The 26,421-nt window shown below is 35.9% G+C and overlaps 1 protein-coding gene across 1 annotated transcript in view; it reads left to right on the top strand.

The window, feature by feature from the left end:
- The window catches only part of RFX6 (regulatory factor X, 6), a 71,597-nt gene that overhangs the window by 32,442 nt on the left and 12,734 nt on the right, over positions 1-26,421 (top strand). Inside the window, exons 7-12 of the mRNA XM_006879007.1 lie at positions 10,077-10,184; positions 15,353-15,430; positions 15,544-15,657; positions 19,982-20,031; positions 23,249-23,408; positions 24,297-24,441. Coding sequence (XP_006879069.1) covers positions 10,077-10,184; positions 15,353-15,430; positions 15,544-15,657; positions 19,982-20,031; positions 23,249-23,408; positions 24,297-24,441 — 655 coding nt within the window. The remainder of the gene's footprint in view (positions 1-10,076; positions 10,185-15,352; positions 15,431-15,543; positions 15,658-19,981; positions 20,032-23,248; positions 23,409-24,296; positions 24,442-26,421) is intronic.

Genomic DNA, 26,421 nt, shown 5'->3' with positions numbered 1-26,421 from the left:
AGTCTTACATTATTGACATTTTGGGCTAGAGAATTCTGTGCTGTGTGGTCTGTCCTGTACACTGGAGACTGTTTAGGGACATCATATCATTCCTGGCCTCTACTTGCTATATTCTAGTAGCACAACTTCTTCCTTCAGTTTTAGTAACCAAATAATATGTTATGATGTTATAAAATATCACTTGATGTAGGATGGGCAGGATAAATTTCTCCCTGCTGCTATATGCAGCATACATAACTGCTGACATCCCAGCAGCTCACTCTTACTGAATATGATTAAAGACTACAGCATTCAATATGGGTTACACCTCAACATTAAGAAGACAAAAGTCATCATGTTAGAGCAAAGACTGAAGTTATTACCGATGGCTTCTTTTTGCTTGGATCCACTATCAGTGCCCATCATCAACAATTAAATCAAACAATGGTTTGCATTAGGAAAATATACTGACTCTAAATTGCTAAAATCACCACCTTTAAGTGGTTTAGTACAGGTCTGTCCATTTGCTGTAGAGAGGTAACTTGTGGTTGCTGTGGTGCTAAAAACTGTGACACTGATGTGTCAAATGCAATAATGGCTACCCATGGTGGACAGTGTTTGGTGGAACTTCCCAATTAACACGTTGCCACAACTAACCCAAAGTTTTCTCTAGTGGTTTGAATCCATGAACAGCTGGGAGAAAGATGGGTGATCTCTTCTCCTGCAATTTGCAACTTTTGAAAACTGTTGGCTGGTAAACTATGAATCAATTTCAACTTGACAGTAGTGAGTTTTGAGTATATGTGAAGACAAGCAAGAGGAACATGGCTTTGTAGACAGAACTCTTGGCACTTCTGTCAGGTGGACTGAGGTTGGAGCATAGAGTTGTGCCGTAGCAGGACTGGATTATGCACAGTCTTACGAAGTAAAGAAGTAGCCATGGGAGAGGATGATGAGATTCAACTATGCTTTGTAAAAACAGAGGCTGAAATCAGCTGGAAGCATATAAAAAAGGAAATGAATAGGCTTATTAGATTGTTTAGTCAGGGCCTGAGAAGATCCAGACTGGGAATAAAGACAAGTGACTTCTAAAGCTTCATTTTCAAAATGGAATCAACGTTAAACAACAAACTTGTTTTTATTTTCCCATAACTGGCGTAGGAATCTTAGGAGGATGAGCAGGTAGAAAGAGAATGGGTCCAGCTTGGGATTTGTCATGTTTGATGTGCTTGTTAATATCCAGAGTAGACTGACTGTCTCTGGAAGAGAGGAATTAGATGATTCATAGTTTGATGGTGATTAAAGCCTTTCAAATGAATAGAAATGCTAAAGGAATGAAAATGACTGAGAAGAGGAGATTCCTAGAAAAGAGTTGTGATAAGTGAGGAAGAGCAAAAGAGAATCAGTACAGTAATTGAAGAGAGGTAAGAAGTTGCTATTAGGTTCTGTCAAGTCAAGTGGAACTCATGAACACCAGACCTGAGACTTCTCCTATTCTGTGTGATCCTCATCATTATGGATATACTTGAGCCCTTTGCTGCAATCCCTGTGTCAAGGAAAATACGGTCTTACAGAAGCCAAGAGAAGGGCATGATCATTTCAATAAAAGGGAATGACTATTTAATAGTGTTGAGAAGTCATCAAAGATAAGGACAGAGAGGATCTAGGGAAATAGTTTTTTTAATTGTTATTATTATGTGCCATTGAGTTTCTTGCTACTCACAGTGACCCTATGTAAAACAACCCTGAAACCTGTTCTGTCCTGGTCCAATTTTACTGTCTCTGACACACCTACCCTCATTACCCAAGTCACCAAATCAATCCATCTCATCAAGGATCTTCCTCTCTTTCTCTGTCCCTCTCCAAGAACTGGTCTCTCCTTGCTACATGCACAAAGTATGTCAGACGAAGCTTTAGAATCCTTGCCTCCAAGGAGCAGCCTGGCTTCACCCTTTCTCGAATGAAACTGTTTGTTCTCCTAGCAGTCCACAGTATATTCAACACTCTTCTCCAGCACCATAGCTCAAAGGCATCAATTATCTTTCTATCATCCCTAGTCATCGTCCAGCTCTCTGATGCATAGCAAGCAATTAAGGAGACTATGGCCTGGATTAGGCACACAGTGGTCTCCAGACTGACATCATTGCTCTTCAGTACTCTGGAGAGGTCCCTGACAGCTGACTTCTCCAGTGCAATTCGTCTTTTAATTTCCTGGTTGCTGATACCAAGAGTGCTGATTGTGGAGCCAAACAAACTAAAATTGTTGTTGTTGTATCGGTGAGTCTGAACTGACTCATATCTGATCCTTCAGCAGGTTTTCAGAGGCAGTTAATTCCACGGGAGGAGATTGCTCATCCTTCTCCAGCTGAGCAGTTGGTGGCCTCGAACTGTGTGCCTTAGGGATTTGCAGCACAGCTTCTTGCCACTAAGCCACCAGAGCTCTATTTTAACTACTGCACCACTGGCATGCTTTATCGAAATGTTAATAGAGACTAATTAATGACTTTCAGGAGCGCATTTTCAGTGGAGGATGGGGATTGCATTCATTTGTAACATAAATGAAGAGCAGCATTGAATGTAGAAAATTTAGTTCAAGATGATAGTAGGAGGAGAACGTGAAATATAATTTTGAAGGATGACTACACTGATGTTGCAATGTTTTTGAAACAGAACCAATGAGTGATTATTGTTGTTGTTGTTAGGTGTATCGAATGGACTGTGACTCATAGCAAGCCCATGAGCAATGGATCTGAATCTTTCCTGTCCTGTGCCATCCTCATCACGGCTGATACACTTGAGCCCATTGCTATTGTTGTTGTTGTTATGTGCCGTCGAGTCGCTTGCAACTCATAGTGACCCTATGTACAACAGCCCTAAACTCTGCTCTGTCCTGTGCCAATAGTCACTGTAAATCTGTCTTGTTGAAAGTTTTCCTTTCTTTATTGACCCTCTACCTGCCTAAATATGATGTCCTTTTCCAGGGACAGGTCCCTCCTAACAACATGTCCAAAAATTGTGAAATGCAGCTTAACCATCTTTGCCTCCAAAGAGTACCCCGGTTGCACTTTCTTCATGGCGTGTTTGTTCTTTTGTCAGTCCATGGGATAGTCAGTACTCTTCTCCAGCACCACAACTGAAAGGCATCAATTAATCTCCTGTCTTTCTTAGTCACTGTCCAACTTTCAGATGCATAAGAAGTATCGGAAAAGACCATGATTTGAATCAGGTGCCCCTTAGTCTTTAAGATTGTTCCTTAACACCTTAGAGAGCAGAGAGATCTTGGCAGCAGATTTATTCAGAGCAATAGGTCTTTTGATTTCATGACTGGTGGTGCAAAGGTTGTTGATTGTGGATCCAAGCAAAATCAAGTTGACAACTTCAATCTTTTCTTGATCTATTAGGATGTTGCCTATTGTCCTAGTTGTGACTGGAAATATGAAAGGGAGGAAGTTGAGAGCCGAATATCACTTAGGCAGTGGGTGGAGGTAGTGGTCCTGAAGAGAAGCTGTGAGTCCACCATTAAAACTGGAAAGAAAGGCTTAATTCAAACACATGGTGATTTAGAAATTTTGTGACAGGAAGCTTCTCTTTAGTAGTTTCAGATTTTCCTTTTAGGCTGTAGTTTAAACATCTGTTGAGGTGGAAGCAATGGCAGAAAAATAACTCTTCTCAACCAGGTATACCCAAAGTATGTGAAATGGAGCTTCAAAATTTTTGCCTCTAGAAAAGTAACATGGTTCCACCCTCTCCAGGTCTCCAGCTGTAGGTATATGTAAATGAGCCCAAGTGCACAGTAGTTAGGAGTATGATTGCTAACCAAAAGATCTGTAGTTTGAACTCACCAGCTGCTTCATGGGAGAACAATGTGTTTAGTCAGCTTACATGAAGATAATATTGTTGTTGTTGTTAAGTGCCGTTGAGTCACAGGCTACTAATAGTGACCTTATGAAGGAGAGTCCTCAACTCTTGGGTGTCTTTCATCCTCTCTCCAGGTTCGTAGGGTTTCCGGAGGCAAGCTATTATGGAAGTGGATGCCACTCCTCCTTCCAAGCTTGTTTTCATCGGGGAGCTCCACCCCACTCTCTGTGCGCCTTGGGTAACCAACCATTAACGCATTTGACACATAAGCGTCACAGTGTTCAGCCTCACAGTAACCAAAAGTGACCACAGTACGGCAACTTGTACACCAGGGCTATACGACCTAGAGGAATGTCTGAACAAAAACAATGAAAGACTGGCCCGAGGGCCATGGATTAAAAGTCACCCACCTTTGGCTTGGTAGCATCGCTTTCTGTCCACTGGGCCAGCTGATCTCTCTCTATGTTGATGTTGTTGTTGTTGTTGTTAAGTGCCGTCGAGTCGCAGGAGACTCATAGGGATCCTACGAAGGACAGTCCTCGACGCTTGGGTGCCTTTCATCCTCTCTCCAGGTTCATAGGGTTTCCGGAAGCAAGCTATATGAAGATAATGTCCTTGGAAAATCTACAGATTAGTTCCTTTTGTCCTACAGGGATGCTGAGTTGGAATAAATTCTGCAATAAGACTATACAGTAGTTGAAAGGTCCAAACTCACTACGAAGTCCAAAAACAACATTAGCCGAGTGTATGGCAAACATGCTTTCTTTAAGATGTGCATGCGCTTCAGGGAAAGTGGCCGTCAGCCCTGATAAAGAGAGGAGCAGGATATGTTTCCATTCTGCTTTGGCCTGATCGGGGTGGTCACAGCAATTTCAAGGGCCTGGGGTCATTTTCTATTTGTCCACCACATCTGGTTTTGGCTATCCACTACCTCCTGGGGCAGGTCATAAAACTGTGTCTAGGGGTAAACATTAATTAAGAGATTTACTATTTCCTGGATCACACAACCATATTCTGGTAGGACCAGGAGGTCGGCAAAATGGAATCATGTTGGTTTCAATCAACTTATAATAATTATATAATAAAAAGTTGTGTATCTTTGAGTGGGAACCGACCCATAGCTGACTCTCCTGAGGATTTTCAGAGATAGTTAATCACATGGGAGGAGATTGCCCATCTTTCTCCCAAGGAGCAGCTGGTGGCCTTGAACTGCATTCCTTTGGGATTGCAGTGCAGCTTCTTTCCACTAGGCCAAATAGTCACATATTAATATGCATAACGGATTAATATTTTTGTTGTTGTTATGTGCATTTGAATCAGAACCTACTGAAAGCTGACCTTCCAGTGAGTTTTCAGAGGTAGGAAGTGACACAGGAGGAGATTGTCCATCTTTGGATTCTAAACACATGCCTTTACTTTGGTGTGCAAATATCACTAAACAACCAGAGCTCCCCATATGAATATTAGTATATAAGCATCTGTTAACATCATTAAGTCATGCTTCAAAAGGAAATCTCAAGTTCTCCTTCAGTTTCTATTCTCAAGAACACTGAAGTGTCTACAAACAAAACACATTCTAATACTTTGTCCAGCCTGGCAAAAGAAAGCTTCTCTGTCCACTCTGTGGGCCAAATCGACTGTGGGTCCCAATAATGCTTTAAATTGCCAAAGGAAGTTACCATCATTTCTTAGGGATTAAGGCACTTGATTTTATACCTTTCAACCAGAAAGTTTCCTGATAGCCTGAGTTTTCCTTCTTAACATCAATCCTCCATGGCCAGTTGAACAACTTTGTACCAAGATAAATAACAAATCCCCCCTCCTTGGTGTATGCTTTTCAAATATTTGTACACTGTTATCATAGTCCCCTTTAGTCATCACTTAAGCCAAGTCATGAAGTTTAACTCCTTTCATCTTTTCTCATAAATCAGACCCTCTTGCCTTCTAATTATATTTGTTTCTTTTCTATAGGTTCTGTCTTACTTTCTTTTGGAAATAAGATTCTTAATAGTTCACCCAAGAATATTGAATAACATCAGTTGAGAAAGAGAAAGAAAAATTAGTTGGCCTTTGATTTGTACTTCCTTTAGTACAATTAAAAGAGAAATCTATTATTAGAATTAAGATCAACATATTTTCCTTTGTTCTAATTTATCAGTATCTCTTTCTTGTGAATGTGTTAAGTATTATGAGAATTATATTATTATTTGATTTATGTCATTTTTGTACACAATTGTTAAAATATTCTAAGAAATTGAATCCATTACAATTTTCTTTGCACTATGATTTTTTAAAAAGATGTACTAAAAGGTGTCCTTTGTGCCTTAGGAGCCCTGGTGGTAACACCAGTTAAGTGCTCAACTGCTAACCAAAAAATTGGCAGTTCAAACTCAAGTAACAGGTCTACTATGGAAGATAGACCTGGAGACTTATTTCAGTAAAAGAGTACAGCTGAGAAAATCCTGTCACTCCTAGAAGTTAAAGGTTGACTCTATTCAACCTAACAACAATAATACAGTTTCCCCCTTAGCATTCCTAGATATTTTTTACTGGGAAGAATATATATACATATTTTTATTTTTCTTAATTTGAGTAAAAGTTACATATAATTATTTTTTCTTCAATTGTTCCTAGGCCTTTTGTTTTAAAATAATTATAGGCGATAAATAGAATTAATTTTTGTTACGATGTCTAATCAAACTTTTATTGTCTATTGCCCTTACCTACACCCAATTTTTTAATTTTTAAAAAATTATTTTAATTTTACTCTCTCCCATCTAAGATTTAGTTTGTATATAAATCTTTCCTCACCTTTTTTTTTAGTTGTCATATAACATATTTGTGATTTACTTATGTCACTTAGCATAATTTGTTTTAGATTCATCTATATTGTGTTCCTTTATTAATACTATTTTACAGTATTTCTAGTATATGGAAATATTACAATGTATTATTTATTCCATTGAATAAATTGTAAAAGTTACATATTCAGAAGTGGAATTCTTTTTACTAACTAGGATATGTCTATGAATCAAATTGACTTGATGACAGCTGGTTTGATTTTTAATTTCATTTAAGACAAAGGCTATTTTCCAAAGTGGTTATATCAATTTATATTCATTTTAGCAGGGCACAAGAATTCTTTGTACTGAGTGACATTTTCAGTTTTGCTACTCCTAAGATTGAAAGAGTATCAGTGGCTTAATTGTGTGATAATTTGAATATAATTTTGGTATTTATGATTATCTGTATTTTTCTGATGGGAGATCTTTCTTTGGATAGCCCCTCAGGCAAGTAGAATAGTTACATATTAGATGACTCATCACAAGTGATTTATTTATGTATGTATGTGTGTATGTATGTATGTATTATTTCCTTGACATTGGATCATGCAAGTTCTATAGTCAGTGTCTTTTTTTTTTTAATTTAGAGTGTCTTGCCTACTCTGGATCCTTTGTATTTTCACATACATTTTACAATCAGTCTACCAAACTTCACAGAAAATTCTGTTGAGGTTTTGATTGGAATTAATCAGAGAAAGAAAGAAATGTGTGTTGAATTGACATGTTCATAATTAATGTTTTGATTAATAACTTAAAACATCTTTGATTAATAACTTTTAGAATATCTTTTGATAACACAGAATATTTTTATTAAAATTGTGCATATCTTTTGTCACATTTATTCTGAAAGATTGGCTATTTATTTTTTCTACAAAGTTTTTAAAAAATTATATGTTTTTAATATTAGAAAGCTGACTTTTATTTTTTTTTCTATATTTTATTAATTTTCATAAACATTTACAGAGATTTTGGGTTTCCATTCATTCCTTGTTGCACTATTCACTCTACCCTCCTCCCAGTTTGTTCTTGTCCAAAGAGAAAGCTGACTTTTAAAGTGATCTTATATCTATCAACTTTTCTAAAAACTCTTTGTTAATTGTAAAGGTTTTTTGTGTAATAAATCACATTAATTGCAAGTAATGCTAATTTTTTTTCTTTTCAGCCTTTAATCTTTCATTATATTTTCTGACCTTGGAACTTTAGTACAGTGTTGAATAAAAATGATGAAAGTGGAAAATTTTATCTTGTCCATGATTTTAAAGAGAATGTTTGTTATATTTTGTCATTGAGCATATTTTCATAGGTTTTTAATAGATATTTAGATGACTAAGAAAGTTTTCTTCTATTTCTGCCTTAAAAATTTTCATGCGAATATACTAAATGGTAGTTAGATTTTTAATAAATCCTTTTCTGCATCAATTAAAAATGATTATATAATACATTATATTCTCCTTTTTTTCTGTTAATATTTTAAAATCAACTTTGCTATCATCATTCTTGTACATTGCTGGATATGATATGCTAATATTTTGTTTGGCACTTTTATAAATACAGTAACATTGGTCTACTGTTTCTATATTTGTATAACTTTAATCTTAGAAAATGAATTGCAAAATATTAATTCTGTTTTTATTTTCTGAGAGACATACTATAAGTTGGAAATTATCTGTTTGTTGAATGTTTGATAAATTTCACCTATTAAATCTTCTGGACATTTTTCTTTGTGAAAATATTTTTGTTTACTAATAATATGTCTTTAATGAATATAAGATTGTATCTGTAGTCTTAATTTTAATATTATATTATGTATTATCATTTTCTTTTTTTATTTTTCTGTATTTTCCATCCCATCTCACTAAATTACATTTTGGGATTAAAGAATATGATTTTACATCCAAGAGAGAGATATAAAAAATTAGCAAATTTTCTAAAATTGGAGTTTAAGTGTATATTATGTGCTATCATGTTAACTTTATGAATATTATTAATTTATGGAGTTGTTTATTAATTTTAAAAAGTATTTAGTCAGAATAAGCTATTTTCTATCCATAATTAAAACCTAAACAGAAATAAATTGATTTCTACTATATTTTTAAATAAAATTTGTTAAATACTTGGAATCAGCCAGTAAGAAATCAATGCTTACAAACTTTATCCCGATTCTGTCCCCATTTACCACTTAAATGTTCAAGGAAATAAGAAGACTGAAAGTTAATTAGGGTGGAAACCCAAGCTCTCTATATTGTAATTAATCTTTTGTTTGATAAACCTTTTAATGTAACAGAGACTAATACACATGAAAAGTCCAGATGTGGAAAAGCTAAAAGACTGCAATCCAGTCGTTGACATGAAAATTTTACTTTCTTTACCATATTTAGCATTTAATTCTTTACCCAAATTTTTATTACACTTAGTTTATTAAGTTTTTGTTTATAGGGCAAGAGCGATCTGTTATGCTGAAGGAGACAGAGTTTCCTACATTCTATTTCTGTCATAGATATGCATTCCCTCTCTCTGTGTTTCTTAAGGCCCATAAGCACAATACTCATTGCTATAAAATTGATTCTGTGTCAGCAATCCTATAGGACTGAGTAGAAATACTATAGACTGCCCTGCCTTTCTTCCTTGAAGGAGCTGATGGCTTCAAACTTCTCATCTTTCAGTTAGCAGCCAAATATTTAACAACTACACAACTAGGAATCCTCAAAAGCATTACATATTACTTTTTTGCCATTTTCTTTGATTTTTTCTGAAACACTCCTAGAGATGTGTTTTCCCAAAGAGAACAGACAAGACAACAACTACCTGAACTTAGGGTAGTAGGGGAAGGATGGGTAGAAGAGTGAAGTTGATTGATAAAGAAAACTCTGACAATAATCACAATTCTCCCACTCATTATTCTGATGCAGCAAAATTACATTATTTTTCACCATATTATTTATCTTATCCATAAATAAAGGGGTTGATTTTAACAATATCTGAATCCTCTTATAATAGTTATATTTTAAAAAAAATATTATTCTGATTTCTTTACAAAGTTTAAATACATTGTTTTTCTTAAAATATTTTTCAAGGTAAACTTTCTGAAACTTAAGACATAGACAATTATGATGTTAAATTTCTGAGAGCTACCAAAATGGAAACAAAATTAAAAATCTTTAAAATTCTAAAGCCATATAAAATATGAAACTTTTTATGGTTTATAAACAATAGTTCTGTTATAATAACAACTCATTTATTTAGTTACATGATTTAAACAGCTTAATTGAATCCCTAAATTTTGCATGCTTTGTGGAAAGAAGAAAACAATTCTATAGGGTTTTATTTTATTAGAACTGTATTTTAGCGCCATATAATTGATAATGATTTATTTCTTTTCATTTCTTTTTCCCCAAGGGTGGCTTCACTCGGAAATACTCACTGAGCTCGAAAACTGGAACACTTCTTCCAGAATTTCCAAGTGCCCAACACCTTGTGTATCAAGGATGCATTTCTAAAGACAAGGTACCACTTAACGATACCTTTCTATTGATTTTCTGATACGTTGGTTCCATATCTCAGTTTACTAGACTATCAGAGCACTTGCAGGAAGCAGTCAGAAATCTGCATAATCAAACATAATTGACTAATTTATATGAGTCATCAGTGTTTACTAACATTGATTAAACACTTTCCAATTAACTATTTACCTTCTCTGCTTAATCAGGAGGTGATAAAAATAAACCCTACAAGGCTATTTTTTATTTAAAACACCTTTATTATTCCAAGGAAGACAGTATTCGTATGGGTCCACCTTTCCAAGCATGATATCCCTCTTCAAGGAATATTCTTTCGTATCAACATGTCCAAAGTTTGTGAGACTGTGCATCTCTACTTTGCTATCATATTTTTAAAATCAATATTTTATAATTATTTTCTGTTTTGATACAGAACACTTTCAGACTTTAAGGTAGAAGTTGGTTAATCTGTCTTTATACCTCAAAAGTGTGAACTATGAATGTGGACTCAAATGTTATTAATATCAACACAAATGTGAATGAATGTAGATTTTAGTAGAACAACAACTAAAAAAATATGTAGAAACCTGTTATGCTATTAGTTAACAGATTAAAAAAAAAACAACAACAACCCTCTGTTGTTAGCTGCCTTTGAGTCAAGTACAACTCTTAGCAGCCCTGTGAACAACTGTTCTAAATACTGCCCTATTCTGTACCATCCTCATAATCTCTGACACTCAAGTCCATTTCCACAGTCATGGTGTCAACCCACCTGGTCGAGGGTATTCCTCTCTTTCGCCACCCGTCCACTTTCTCAAGCATGATGCCCCTCTCCAAGCAACAACCTCTCCTACCAAAATGTCCAAAGTATGTGAGATAAAGCTTCATCATCTTCACCTCTGAGAAGCACTCTGGCTGTACCTTCTCCAAGACATATCTAGAGGTGTGGAAGTAGAAAAATTAGGAGGTCTCTTAACCTTAGACTTTATAGCAATGGCAACAAAAAACGGTATCGAGGATTATTTATAAATTAAGTCCTCTGACAATGTCTCTTCGACAGCTTTTAAAAAAATGAGAATGTATGAAAGCATTGGTTTTTAGAACTGAAAGGACATTTTGTGATCATCATGTGTAGTCGTTGTTTTCATCTAGATATTTTAATCTGTAAGCAAAGTCTCTTAGAGAGGTCCTGGATTTCTACTTACTGAAATGAAATAGAGCTAATCTAACACACGTGTTTGGTACTCACAAAAATCTTAGGTGGAAACAAGGATCGCATATGATGATGACAAAATGTTCTCTCAATTCTAAAAATCAATGCTTTCTTACACTACAATTTTTTTTTTTTAAAAAATGACAAAGAGACATTTTCAGAAGATTTATTTCTGAATAACCCTGAGTATATCTTTTTGCTGCCATTGGAATAAAATCTCCTAGTTGTTCTATATTCACACTTTAGAGTTGTTTTGGGATATCTGTTGGTTGACTAACAGCAAAATTGGAGACTACATTGTGTTTTGTTGTTGTTCAACTAAAATACACATTTCATTAACATTTGACTTGAGATTCATAATATTTGAGTCCGAGGTACAAAAATAGATTAACCAATTTATACTTGTATTACTGGAAAAACCAGCAAGGGTTGCATAAGAACCAAGAGTAAAGAATAAAGACCAAGGCTGATCTTTACTGGCTTCACAAAGGGGAACTGGCCCATCAACAGCATCAGTAAGACAAAATCCATTCCCATGAGGTCAGGCATGCACGCCATGCTTCCATACTTCTTTCTGCTCATCTCAACATAAATCTTACTGCTTTACTGGGTCCAAAATACAATGCTGTAGCTCACAGACCACAGAGAACAATGTTGGGGAATTCAAAAGTTTACAGTCCAGATTAGTAGCAGAATACAGCCAGGACAGCTTTTGAAATGTGCATGCAGCCACCCCAGCCTTTAGGCTCATGGCTTTAGGCTAGTGTTACTTAAAGTGTTTGGTCCTGCCAATATTGGTTCCTCCTCTTAGTCTTAGCCTGGAAATTATATTTTTTTGGTTGTCCAGCAAACTTAGAAAAAGGCTCTTAGCTGTGGTTCCAATGGTGTAGCAGTCCCAAGGTCCCGTTGCACTTCAGGTTTCTAGTTCAGCCATGGCCGTGTTTTTCCTGGTGGTGAGGTTTCTTTGCCAATGGTGGAGAGGCCTCTCCTCCTCCTGCTGGAGTGCTCCATTGAATGATGAGACTAGCAAATCCCTTGTGGATTGGTGAGACTAGCCAATCTTCTTATAGATTGGAAGATAGCCTGTCCACTCATGGATAGGCTAACATGTCCTTTAGCATATTAATTCCCATGTATCTACATGGTAAAGTTAAACGATGGCTAGAAACGTCATATGAACGATAAACTCCACAACTAATTTAAGAGAATGTTCTGTATCAAAATGGAAAAAAATAGTAGAATATTGATTTTTAAAACCTGATAGGAAAGTAGAGATACATAGCAACTTCCAGAGTTCATTCTGAAGAGAAAACATGCTCTTAGTTTAAGAATCATTGTTGTTGTTAGGTGCTGTCAAGTCAAGAACAACTCATAGTGACCCTGTGAACAACAGATCTCAACCCCATCCAGACCTGCATCATCTTCACATTTCCTGACACACTAGAGCCCATCTGACAGTCACCATGACAAGTCACCTGGTTAGAATATGAAAAAGAATTCTCAGTTGCTGATTCCAAACATGCTTTCTAAAATATATTTTCATTTTCTACTTATTTTTCTCATCATATTTCTCAAGTATATAAAAAGTACGTTTACCTTATAAATTCAGTACATGATACTGTGATTCTAGATTTGAAAAACTGCCAGTAAAAGTGTGTAGGAAATCTGTACCAATATGAGGGACTTCAGGGAGCAGAGTTTTATGAGAGGGTTTTGTTGGTCACTTTTGTGGGACAGACTGTTTGCATGCAAACATATGAAGAAATTTACTCTGTAAATATTTATGGAAAAATAGGTATGAGAAAGAGAGAGCATGGAAAAAAAGAGAACACTTTGTAATCATCACGTTTAGTCTGTTTTCATATAGGTATCTTCACCAGTACTAACCACAGTCTCTTTGTGAAGTGCTAGATGACTAACAATAGATTGATCCTGGTTGAAAGTAAGGGATACCAGAATGTCTGTGCTATATTGACTATGCAAAGGCATTTGACTATGTGGATTATATCAAGTTATGACTGATGTTGAGAAGAATGGGAGTATCAGAGAACTTTATTGTGCTCATGTGGAACCTATACCTGGACCAGGCAAACACAGCAGTCGAACACTGCATGGTTCAAAATTGAGGAGGAAGTGTGTCAGGGTTGTATTCTCTCTCCATACCTATTTAATCTTAATGCTGAGCAAATTATCTGAGAAGCTGTATAAAGAGGCATCAAGATTGGAAAGAGACTCATCAATAACCTGTGTTAGGCAGATGATACAACCTTGCTTGCTGAAAGTGAGAAGGGCTTGAAGCATTTGTTATAGAAGATTAGTGAATTCAGCCTTCAGTATGGATTGCATCCGAATGTCAAGAAAACAAAGATTCTTACCACTGGACCAATAGGCAACATCTGATAAATGGAGAAGAGATTGAAACTGTCAGCAAACTTCATCTTGCAATTAACATGCTTAGTACTAACAGTCAGGAAATAAGGAAACATATTGCATTGGGAAAATCTGCAGTTAGGGATCTCCAAATTATTGAGGAGTAATGATGTCAGTTTGAGGACTAAAGTGCGTCTGATTCAGGATATAGTCTTTCCTATCACTTACTATGCATCTGTAAGCTGGAGAGTGAATAAGGATGACAGAAAAATTGATGCCTTTGAGCTTTGGTATTGGAGAATATCACTGAACATCCCATGGATGTCCAAAAGAACAAACAGACATGTCTTGGAGAGGGTGCAGCAGGATTGCTCTTTGGAGGCAAGAATGGTGAGGCTTTGTTGCTAGGAGAGGCTGTTCCTTAGAGAGGGACATGATGCTAGGAAGAGTAGATGGTTGGTGGAGAGGAAGACCATCAACCAGGTGAACTGACGTGGTGACTGCCACATTGGGCTCTTGTGTATCAGGAAGTGTGAGGATGGCGCAGGATAGAACAGGTTCAGATCTTTTGTTCAATGAGTCATACTCGATTAGACTGAACTTAACAACAACAGATGACTACTTACTAAAATAAAACAGAGTTAATCAAACACATAAAGTTTATTATTGTGCATGTTATTAAGAGGGTCAGTCTTTGGGGGGGGGAATTCCATCATGTTGGAAAAGTGCAGGGTCAGAGAAAGAGCAAGACCCTCATCAAGATCGATTGACACAGTGACTGTAGCGATGGGCTCGAGCGTGTCCTGAGGGTTGTGCAGGATAGAGCAGAGTTCAGATCTGTTATTCATAGGGTTGCTATGAGTTAGAGCCAACTCTGATACCTAACCAAAACAACACCAACGTAAATATGTAAAAACCCGAGGTTCAGGGAGAAAGTGATTTATGCTTACCTAGCATTGTTTTGTACTCTGTGTGAAAAACCTTACAATTTATAAGTATTCTTATTTAGACAGGTCTAGAACCAAAACTTGAAGCTACTGTGCCATAGTATTTCAAGCGTCTACCTGATAAAGACAAATAAATAGTTACCTCAAGCTGTATGAAAACTGAATATATTTACCATTTTTAGTTTACTTTCCTAATAAAAGGTCATTTTATTGGTTAGAAGATCACAATTATTGCATTTGTATGTAACATCCTGTTAAGCTATTCACTGTTCTTATCATAGAAAAAATCCCATACCTACCAACATAGAATTGATTCTGACTTATATTGCCCCTCATTAAGCTTCCAAGACTGCCAATTGTTATGGGGGGGGCACTGCCCATTTTTTTCCCTGAGAAGAATTTGTAGATTTGAACTGCAGATCTTTCAAGTAGAAACAGCACATAATCTACATTGTCACAAGAGTATCTTTTTCTTCATGCTGTACTATAACAGTCAAATTACGTGCCTTTCATCTTTGATATCTCAGTACCGAAAACAAATCCTGATACATAGCAGCAGCTTAAAACAGGCACATTGAGTGAATGAACAAGTGAAGGAGCTCTTAAAGGGATGTGTTGGTTAAACTTTCTCTCTTTTTAACTTAGGTTGATACTCTCATAATGATGTATAAGACTCACTGTCAGTGCATCCTGGACAATGCAATTAATGGAAATTTTGAAGAGGTAAGGATGACAAAGAATGCTTAGATACACATGTTTATACACATGTCCTGGTTTTTATATGCTTTCATGTTCAGACAAAATTGTAACGTCCATGCTTCTTGTTCTACAAATAGATCCAGCATTTCTTACTACATTTTTGGCAAGGAATGCCTGACCATCTTCTTCCCATGCTTGAAAATCCTGTTATCATTGATATTTTCTGTGTTTGTGACTCAATTCTTTATAAGGTAAGCTCTTCTTATTGTCCTAAAAAATGGGCCATATATTTTTTAATTCATAATCTATTTATTCTTACAATATATTTTTTACAAATTTGCTATTTTTTGGCTAGAAATACACTCTTTCTCTGATAAAAAACACCTGAATTAAATAATATAAATTTTTTATTAAAACTGCAAATGATTTCAAATGTGATTTAATTACTAAACATGAAAATTTAGCTATTTTTATTAAATGTTTAGGGCATTTCAGAATAAATAACACTGTGTCTGTTAAGCTGTTGTGGGATGAGGGAAAACCTATTTTCATTTTCTACTAGTTCATTTACAAAAAAAAATTAATTTTTTTTACTTAAAAAAATAATCTGAGCAAGTGAAGCCAGTCTGGGACTCTGTTAAACATTTTAGAAATAAAACCTAAATTAATTATTACTCTTAGTTTCATAACTTTGCAGTGAGGCAAGTTATTTATGAGGTATACTTGAGTACAGAAGCAATTTTTCATACTAAGAATTTCTACACTGCAGTCAGTGAGGAAACTCATGTTTCCATTTTCTGTTTAGTTCTTGATTCTCACACAGTACATTCTCCAATTGGAGTTCAAGTTAGAGCCAAATCAGGACAAAAGAGGTAGAAGAGTGTTTTTTCTGGGTCAAATAGCCATAAATGAAAACCAAATTCACTGTCAGTTGATTCCAACTCAATACCTCATCAGGGTTCTGAGGTTTTAAATCAGGTTACATTGTTTTGTTTTGTTTTTTTCTTGTTCAGTCGCTGGAGATTTTAAACTGCTGACTTTTAAATTAGCAATCCAACTTGTAACATATTACATCACCAGGGGTTCCTTGAGTCAAATAATAAAGTCATTATGTGAAGTGCAAAGAGTTATCATTTACACGAATAGACTATCTATTGATACTTCACAATGAGTAAGTAGCCAGAAGAGAGAAAGGAGGTGAGGCCAAGAATTGGTGCTAACAAAGTTCCTGAAACTCATGCACCCACATGAACCATTACCACAGCCCTTCTTTTTTTGAGTCCAACACAAAATTCTCAAGTTTAAATGTTTGTGGTGTTTTGATGCTACTGCAACAAAAGTACCACAATAAGCTGGTGACTTTCAAGGAAGGACGTATATTTTTTCAGAGTTCTGAAGTGCGAAAGCCCAAATCTAAGTCTCCTTTCTATTGATTTCTTCCTAACTGGTAGCACTGGACATTACTTGGTTCTTGGTGATGAACCTCACATGGTATATATGTACCTTCTTAGGGGTGTGTGCACAGGTGTGTGTGTACATGCGTGTGTGTATGTCAGTGATTAATTTGTTCTTTGTAAGTCAGTAATGATTGTATTTTAGAAATCACTCTATGTGACCTAAAACATTATAATGAAGAAAATTCTTTCCAAATAGAATTACAAGTATAGGGATTAAGATTCCAACATATATTTTAAGGAGACACATTTGATCCTTAACATTAAACTTCTTTAAACAAACCTAGCCTATCCTCTTTATGGTGGCCTATGGAAAATGGAGGGCCATCTGTTTGCTCTTGGACAGGAAGACCCTCAGTGAGATGCACTGACGCAGTCACTACCACAGCAGGCTGGAGCATGCCAGAGACCTTGCAGATGGAGCAGAATAGGGCAAGGCTTTGATCTGTTGTTCACACGCAGGGCCACTGTCAGTCATTGTCAATGCAACAGTACATAGGAACAACATTGTGAACTACAGAGATAAGATGAGCACGATAAGCAGGATAGTATGAACTGGTTTGGGGTTTTTTTTTATTTTTAAATCTTTTTCTTTTATATTGGGTTGCATACAAAATTCATGTACATTGTGTTTCATTCATAACATTGTGTTTCACACATTCCTTCATTCAATTTGTGTTTTATATGATCATTCTCATATATTGTGCTTTATAAAATCAATCACCATCAGCTTATGCCCACTCTTACCCCATCTTTTCAGATCCCCAATTCCTTCACCCTGCCTTCCACCTACCAAACTGCAACCCCATCATTTCCCCCTACTCCCCACCCACAGTTCCTTTGCACCCTCCATTTGGACACTTGTACACATACTGCTAGTCCTTCTGTTTTTACAATAATGATCTTTTGCAGAATTTGCCCTTACAAACTCAGTTAGTCCACTTAGCATAATGCTCTCCAGCCTCTCCCATGCCATATAGTAATTTTCAAAATCATTGCTCCTGCGTGCTGCATAGTATTCCATTGTGTGACTGTAGCAGATGAGCTTCTGTTTTGTTTCTACACAAGTCTTCATCATTCAGCCTCTATGGAGTAGCCATATTTTGTCCATAAACAGTATTTTTTAATTATTGTTTATTGTCAAATCAATTCTAACTCATAGAAATTTTCTGCAACAGTACTGTAGAAACGGACAGAATTTCCTAGGATGTAATATTTATGGGCACAGAAGATCAAATCTTTCTCCCATGGAACAGCTGGTGGGTTTGAACTGTTGACCTTTTGGTTCAAATCCAAATGCTTAAGCACTGTCCATCAGTGCTCCTTGCATAAAGCAGTAGACTGTAGGAAAACCAGTCCATTAGTAATCAGCATTTGGTTATATACAATATACGTGAAGGGTCCGTGCGTTTTGCCAGTAAACTACACAGCTTTTGTAGATTAATGTCTGTCTATTTAAAGATCTTTCGTGGATATCTGTTCTCTTCTCCAAGCTGACTCACTCAATTTATTATCCAAAGTAATTGATTTCCGTTGCTCTTATTCGATCTAAGCTCCTGAGCTTGGAGTAATCAACATTTCCTAATGTTTTCTTTCTATTATTACTTACAAGAATCTACCTACCATGTCAACTGACTTTTAGAGTTGAGTATATCCTTTTAATTTCCGAGTCTTTTCTTTCTGTTGTAATTGTTATCTCTCTGTATCCAGTAAGTTACTGCCACATTCATAATTGCTCGAAATTCTAGATCTCTTGCCCCACCTGCCTTTATCCATCAATTCATATAAATATTCATTAAGAAATAAAACTATAATTTCAGAGAAGAATGAACATGTTATTCTCTAGGAAGTTCGTAAGAAAAAAATAATTGATACTAACGGGTCTTTTTTTGTTTTATTTAAATTTATTTTTAATTTCAGTAAATATTTACAGAGACTTTGGATTTCCATTCATTCATTCATTCATTCATTCATTCATCGTTGCACTTTTCACCCTTCCCAACCCTCCCCCCTAGGACACTACCCTCTTGGAAAAGTAAAAGAAAAATTCTTTCATTATTTTACAACCCTCCCCCAGGTCCACTCCACCATGTAGCCTTCCCTCTAGACTCCTGTCATGACAAAAATACCTAATCACATATCCCTTTTAAACAGTTTTCTCCCTCATCTGTGTCAATGCAGTATACATTATTGAACCCATCTTTCTCAGTCTCTCCCCGACCCCGGGGTCAGTCCTGTTTTACAACAGTGGCACCATGCAGTATTTGTCCTTTAGTGACTGAGATACTTCATTCAGCATAATGTCCTCCAAGGTCACCCATTTTGAATAATATTGCATGAGTTCCTTGTTTTTCCAATGCAGCATAGTATTCCATTGTGTGAATTACCACAGCTTTTCTATCCATTCATTTGTTGATGGGCACTTAGGTTGTTTCCAATTCCTTGCTATTATGAACACAGTTGCAATAAACATGGGTGTTCATATATCTGCTTGGATGTCAGTTATGGTCTCTTTGGGCTTTATTCCCAGTAGTGGAATTGCTGGGTCAAATGGTATCTCTATTTGTAACTTTTTGAGAAAGCGACATACTGCCTTCCACAGTGGTTGCACCATTTTACACTCCCACCAACAGTGAATCAGGGTTCCAGTTCCTTCACAACCTCGCCAGCATTTGTTGCTTGCTGTTCTGTTAAATTTTGCCATTCTGACTGGGGTGAGATGATATCTCACAGTCGTCTTGATTTGCATCTCTCTTAGAGCTAGGGATGTTGAACATTTCTTGATGTGCTTGTTAGCCATCTGAATGTCTTCTTCGGTGAAGTGTCTGTTCATATCCTGTGCCCATTTTTCTATTGGCTTATTTACCTTTATCTTGTTGTGGTGCTCAAGTATTTTACAAATTCTGGATATACATCCCTTATCTGATATATCATTATCAAATACTTTTCCCCAGCCTGTGGCTTCCCATTTTATCCTGTTGGAGAAGTTTTTGGATGTGTATAGGGACTTGATTCTTAGAAGATCCCATTCATCTATTTATCTTCTCCTGGTTGTAGGTAAAGGGTCTTTTTATAGAGATATAGTCAAGATTTATGCTAACTCTCTTGTGTTATAATTAAGGTTCTTACCGATGTACTTATTCCTGCAACAATGCAAGAAATGCCTGAAAGGTAAGTTCAGTCAATAAAACATATTAGTTTCTTAATAAAAGTTTTATTAAGAAAAATGTTTATATGTTGATTAAAGAAAAATATTAGAAAGTATTTCTTTGCTCACCAGAAGATTGTGTTCATTCTCTTACCCATGATGTCAGCTAGGAGAGAGATGCCTCAATTCTTAAGTTTAAACTTTAGTTTGCAAAATTTGAAGATGCTCTGGGGGTCTAGGGGTACAAAGCTATGCTGCAATCCCAAAGGTACTCAGTTCGAATCCACCAGCTGCTCTGCAGAAGGATGGCCGTACTCCTCCCTGTGTTATTTACTGCTTCTGAAAGCACTGAAGGGTCAGCTATGAGTTGGTTCCGGCTTGATGGCATGCAACACAACATGCAAAGTTTGTGGAATAATCCAGAAATCCCTTTGAGAGTTTCTCATTGAATAATACTTAAGTGAGAATGACTGTCAAAATACTGAGAAAAGTCTTCAGTGGAAACTGGCTTAAGGAAGATGCATAGTAATAATCAATGAAAACAGCTACCATTAAAACAACTATAATTAATATTATTTCGTTTTTGTCATTAATTTTAGTCTTTATTGCAAACATCAGAAAATAGTATAATGGAGTTTAACCTTTTGACAAAAGGGTATCCTACATTATTTACTGAAATGATACCCAAAGGATTTTAAAAAAACTCTTATTTCTAATGAGTGAACAGTAAAAAATATGAAAAAAAGAATAAATTTTTTGTTTAAAACAAAGTATAATAATAATTCTTATTTTAGAATGTGGGGGGAAACACACATATTGAACTAGTTGGTGATTACACTGTCACAATTAATATTTTTATTCACCTTTACCTCTAAATTGTTTGTAAGACACCTGATATTTTTCTTTTAGCAGCTCCTTTCAATTTTCATTTTGAATCCTTGAAATGTCTATCCTTTTAATGTGGTGTGCCTTCCATTTCTATCAGAGTAGAATTGCCCCTTTTGCTTCTGAGGCTACAAAGATTAGTAGACGCGTCTTTCTCTGGCAGAATGAGTTCAGACCATTCACAATGCAGTTAGGAGCTCAATGCTTGGCCTACTTTGCCACCAGGGCTCCTAGCAATGATGACAAACCCTCGTCCGGTTGAGTGGGTTCTGACTCATAATGATCCTATTTGTCACACTTTCAAGGCTGTAAATCCGTATGGGTGGAGACTGCTCATATTTCTCCTATAAAACATCTAATGAATTTGCATTGCTGAATGTTTGGCCAACAGCTGGAGTCATTATTTACTGCACCACTATTTGTTGTTCACTGTAGAGTCAGAGCTGACCCTCCCGCGGGTTTTCCAAGGCAGAATCACAGGGGAGATTGCCTATCCTTCTCCCGTGGAGCAGCTGGTGGCCTCAAATTGCATACCTTTGGGACTGCAGTGCAGTTTCTAGCCAGTAGGTCTCTAGAGCTCCTGTTGTTGTTTGTTGTTAGGTGCCGTTGAGTCATAAACGACTCATAGTGATGACACCTAACAACAAAAAACAGGAGCTCTAGTGGCCTACTGGCTAGGCACTGCACTCTCCTTTATTAAAAACAACATAGGCTTTGAGACGTTACTTATATTACTTTAATTACTGCAACGAACCTAAAAGGGATGATTTATATATGTGTGTATTTCTTAACTATTCAATTAATTCATAGTCATCATAGGAAAAAATATTCGTAAGTATAATTAAAAAATCCCTCCTATCATCTCGAGACATTGTTAACATATTACATTATTATCTCAGAGACTTTTTTGCAGGAATATTTATAAAAATACTAAATACATTTTAACAAATTAGTTAAGTGCCACTGAGTTGACTACAACTCACAGCAACTCTTTGAAGAACCGCTTGGACCCTTGCTCTGTCCGGCGCCGTCCTCGTGACCCCCACCTTGCTCAAACCCTTTGATACAATCACATGTCAGGTCCATCTATTGAGGGTCTTCCTTTCTTTTGCTGACCCCTCTACCTTACCCTGCATGATGTCTTTTCCCAAGGGCTAGCCACTCCTGAAAACCCCCCCAAAGTATATGAGTTGAAGCTTCATCATCCTGACTCTAGTGTACTTGAAAATCTTTGCATATCAATAAATACAGAAATTTTTTATAGTTGTTGCATAGGTTCCCAGTATCTGGGAAATACTGTCTTTAACTGCTTCCTTATCATTAAATACTTGGTTTGCTTTTTTTAAAAAACACAACTTTTGAAGCTTTTTTTTCTTCTTGTATTGGTTTGCATACACTCATTCATATACATAGTGTTTGATATGTGTACACTGTGTTTGATATAATCTTTCATTTATATTGTGTGTCAGACTGTTTTTGGTTTTTTATCTAAAATTTGGGAAAAATGAGGAAACCTGGGAGCAGGAAGAAATTCATTTATTGCCCAAAGAGAGCTAATTCCTAAGAGCCTGTTTGGGTCCAACTCTGCTTATTCTTTTCCTTGTACCATGTCATTATTTCCAACATGCATATGACTTCAAATATATTTATGTTGAGATAAAATATTTAGATTATTGATGAATGTATTTAATGTGCCATGACATAATTCACCAAACTTTGCAATCTTCTAAGTTATTGTGTATCCTTGACTTGTGATCAACTTATAGCTGATACTCTAGCAGGTTTTCAGAGGCAGTTAATTACATTGAGGGAGACTGACCATCTTTCTCGTGCAGAGTAGGTGGCGGATTCGAACCATGTGTCTTTGGTTTGACAGCACATTTCCTTACCATTAGGCCACCAAGCCTATAATATGTATGCTTTAAAAAAATTCATTCTGCAAAATGATGTTTTTATTATGCAAATATGACCTCTTCAAGTCTCAAAAAGTGGAAAGCTGCAAAATCAAGTCACATAGATGTTGTCATTAAAATATTTTGTAAGAAATTATTGTATCATGTATTTACTTAATGTTACCTGTATTGCAGATTATGAACACTTTCTATAAACTATTTAATCTTATTCTCTCCATAAATCTGTGAGGCCTTCACTATCCTCATCTTGATCTAACAGGTAGGGAAACTGCAGTTTGAATTGGTTAAGTAATTTGATCAAGATGATAAATGGGAAAACTAGGCTGAGTCAGACCAACTTGAAAAGTCATGCCCTTAGAATCAGAGAGTTAATAATGCACTTTCAATTAGTGTTTAATGCATTTTGAACAGCCTAGTACTTAACATATAAGTCTCTTTGTAGCTTACTGGCCGACATAAGGAACTTTGCAAAAAATTGGGAACAATGGGTTGTTTCATCCTTGGAGAACCTGCCAGAAGCCCTTACTGACAAAAAAATACCTGTTGTGAGAAGATTTGTGTCTTCTCTGAAAAGACAGACATCTTTCTTACATCTTGTTCAGGTAAGATGGTAAACAGAAGGTTTTTGGTTCACCAAATCAGGAATAAATATACTGGCAAGGAAAACCAGAAACTTTTGTAGATTAAAGAAACTAACACGCCATAAAAATTATATGCAATTTGAGATTCTAGGTTGACTTCTATATCAGAGCTATGACATTAATGGAAAACTGGTGACATTTGAATTGTGTCTGAGGTTTCAGTAATAGTACAAAAGTTTACTTCCTGATTTTAATGAAGCTGGGAGAAAAGTGTATTGTAATTCTGTGCACTGTTTTCCCAGTTTTTCTTTCAATGTAAAATCATCTCAAGATAAAAAGTAAAATTAAAAAAAAAAATCTTCTGATGCAATTGAAATGTACAATATTATTTCTTCCGTGAATCTAATTGGTAAAAAGTTGGTGGAGAATGATCTCAAGTGATACTTAATGTTTTGAAACAAGTTTTTGTGAAATCAATAGATTTTTGACTGCTTACTAGTTATAGCTCTCTTACACAGAAAGGAAAAAGTAATTTTCAACTTACAAATACTATACTAGCATACCATTAAGATACAGTAATGCTGTCCATTTTGATTTGTTTTATGAAACTTTCTAGTCTCCTAAGCTATTAAGGGCTAATTTGAGATAGTTACAGATAAGAAAAGTAACATTTAAAATCATTTTAATGTGACAATTGATAAAAGACTCATTTTCTAAGTTAAAAAAAAATTTTTTTAATCCTTAACACATATATGATCATAAATCTTAATTATTTTAGTTTTAAAACAAGTGGAGAGTTATTTATGAAATTTTTCTCTCTAGGAAGCATTATTATAGAAATGAAAACTTTTAAAAAATGGGATATAAATAAATGGTGTAATTTAGTGTATTTTTTTTAACTTCTCACAGATTGCCAGACCGGCTCTCTTTGACCAGCATGTCGTGAATTCTATGATATCTGATATTGAAAAAGTTGACTTGAATAGTATTGGCTCTCAGGCCCTTCTCACCATTTCAGGCAGCACGGAAACCGAAAGTGATCTTTACACTGAACGTAAGTCTGGCCCATTTGTTTGGAGTTGAGTTTCTCAATCTTGGCATCTGGGCACTTTATATTAGGTAATTCTTTGCTAGGACGGGTGGTCCAGCGGTATCATTAGAGTTGGTATCACCCAATGTGCTCCTTACAGTGCCATCCTTCCTGCTCTCACATGGTCTTCTTCCTAACCCAGACCAAACAGAATCTTAGTGTGTATTATCAATTTTAATCAGAATATCTCCCTCCCTTGCTGTTGAGGTGGAACTGACTCTCCACTGGGTTTTCAGGAGGCCATAAGTAGCATAGGAGAGGACTGCCCATCTTTCTCCCTCAGAGTTGCTGATGGAATTGAACCTCTAGAGAGACCCAGACTTTGGGTTAGCAGCACATAATTGACTATGCAACCATAATACCATAATAATAGAACCATATGTGATAAATATAGTTATGAAGTGTGTTAATACTTTTCCAACTGTATGAATACTAACAACAAAAAATATTTTATGAAATCTTTCAACATTTAATTATTTTACAGCATTCTTAGTCTCTAGAGAGAAACCTTTCTGTATTTTTCTTTTATTACTATTTAATTATCAAAAGTTGATACAGCTTCACATAGAAATCTTACGGGAGGGACAATTCTATTCTTTATAGGATCAGAACAGCACCAGGTTAGTTGCTGGTGTGTGTTTTATTCTCTTATGGTGTATGATGCATACCAAAACTACATACTGCTTTTTAAAGCAAAGACCTTATGCTTATGTTTGGGCTTTTTGAGAAAGTTTAACAAAGCTAGACTGAACTTGTAGTAGATGATAACAGTCCTCTATTTCTCCCTTGCAATCTCCTTTAATTTTCAGCTGCTTAAACAGAAGATTGGTGGAGTCCACCTTGAGGCTTCACGGATGAAAGGCTTGGCAAGCTACTTTCAAAAAACCAGTCACTGAAAACCCTATGGAGTGTAGTTCTCTGATGCACATAGAGTCCCCATGAGTTTGGAGATTCAGTAGCAACTGTTTTGTTCTTTTATTTCACTCACTTTCCTGAAAATACAGTGACTACAGCCTCTGATAGGCTATAGAACATATAAAATACTGCTCTCAGAGACCACAGCTGAATCTCGTCTCTATTTTGATTTTATAATCCTTAAGACATAGATAATAGCTCTGAATTGCTTCTTCATATTTTACATCATAAAAAGTTGTCCATGTAAGTAGCACTATTCCGAATTACAGAATTTTATTTTTGCTCAAATCAATTGAGTGTGTTATGAATTTGAATCAACTTGACAGCAAAAGGTTAAAATAAAATTAATATTGTATAAAGCTGAATATATAAAAGTTTAACTTAGTATTTTTATTACCTTTTAACTAATCTTTTCCATTTAATAAATACATTATATTAAAAATGAATCACTCACTCACTTGCTGTTGAGTCAGAACCAAGTCATAACTGACCCTCCAGCAAGTTTTCAGAGACTGTAAATTACTCAGGAGGAGACTGCCTATCTTCTTCTTGTAAAGCACTCAGCATTGCAACTCTGTACCCACTAAGCCACCAGAGTTGAATGAGTGATTATTCAACTATAGGACAACTTTAGTATTATTGCCTACTATATTCCTTGTGTTGTTGTTGTGTACTGTCCAGTTGGAACCGACCAATAGCTGTCCCTCCAGTGGATTTTCAGAGGCAGTTAATGGCATAGGAGGAGATTGCCCATTCTCCTCTGATGGAGCAGCTAGTGGCCTCAAACCACAGGCCTTCAGGATTGCAGCACAGCTTCTTGCCACTAGGCCACCAGTGCTCCCTATATGTCTATTTATAATATATAGTCCTGTATTCCTATGTATAACAAAATTCATATACTTGTGATTGAAATTTTGAATGATAAAGGGCTAAAGTGGGGTGTTTTGTTTGCTGTTCTCAAAACATATAATTATCTTAATGATTATCCCCTTTTATGCTATAAATGTAGCAATTATTAATAATTAACTA

The sequence above is a fragment of the Elephantulus edwardii genome, unplaced genomic scaffold, assembly GCF_000299155.1.
Source record: "Elephantulus edwardii isolate Elephantulus edwardi_28Jun2011 unplaced genomic scaffold, EleEdw1.0 scaffold00002, whole genome shotgun sequence".
NCBI classification, from domain to species: Eukaryota; Metazoa; Chordata; class Mammalia; order Macroscelidea; family Macroscelididae; genus Elephantulus; species Elephantulus edwardii.
The sequence above is the reverse complement of the archived record's forward strand: the minus strand, read 5'-3'. Positions and strand labels throughout refer to the sequence as shown.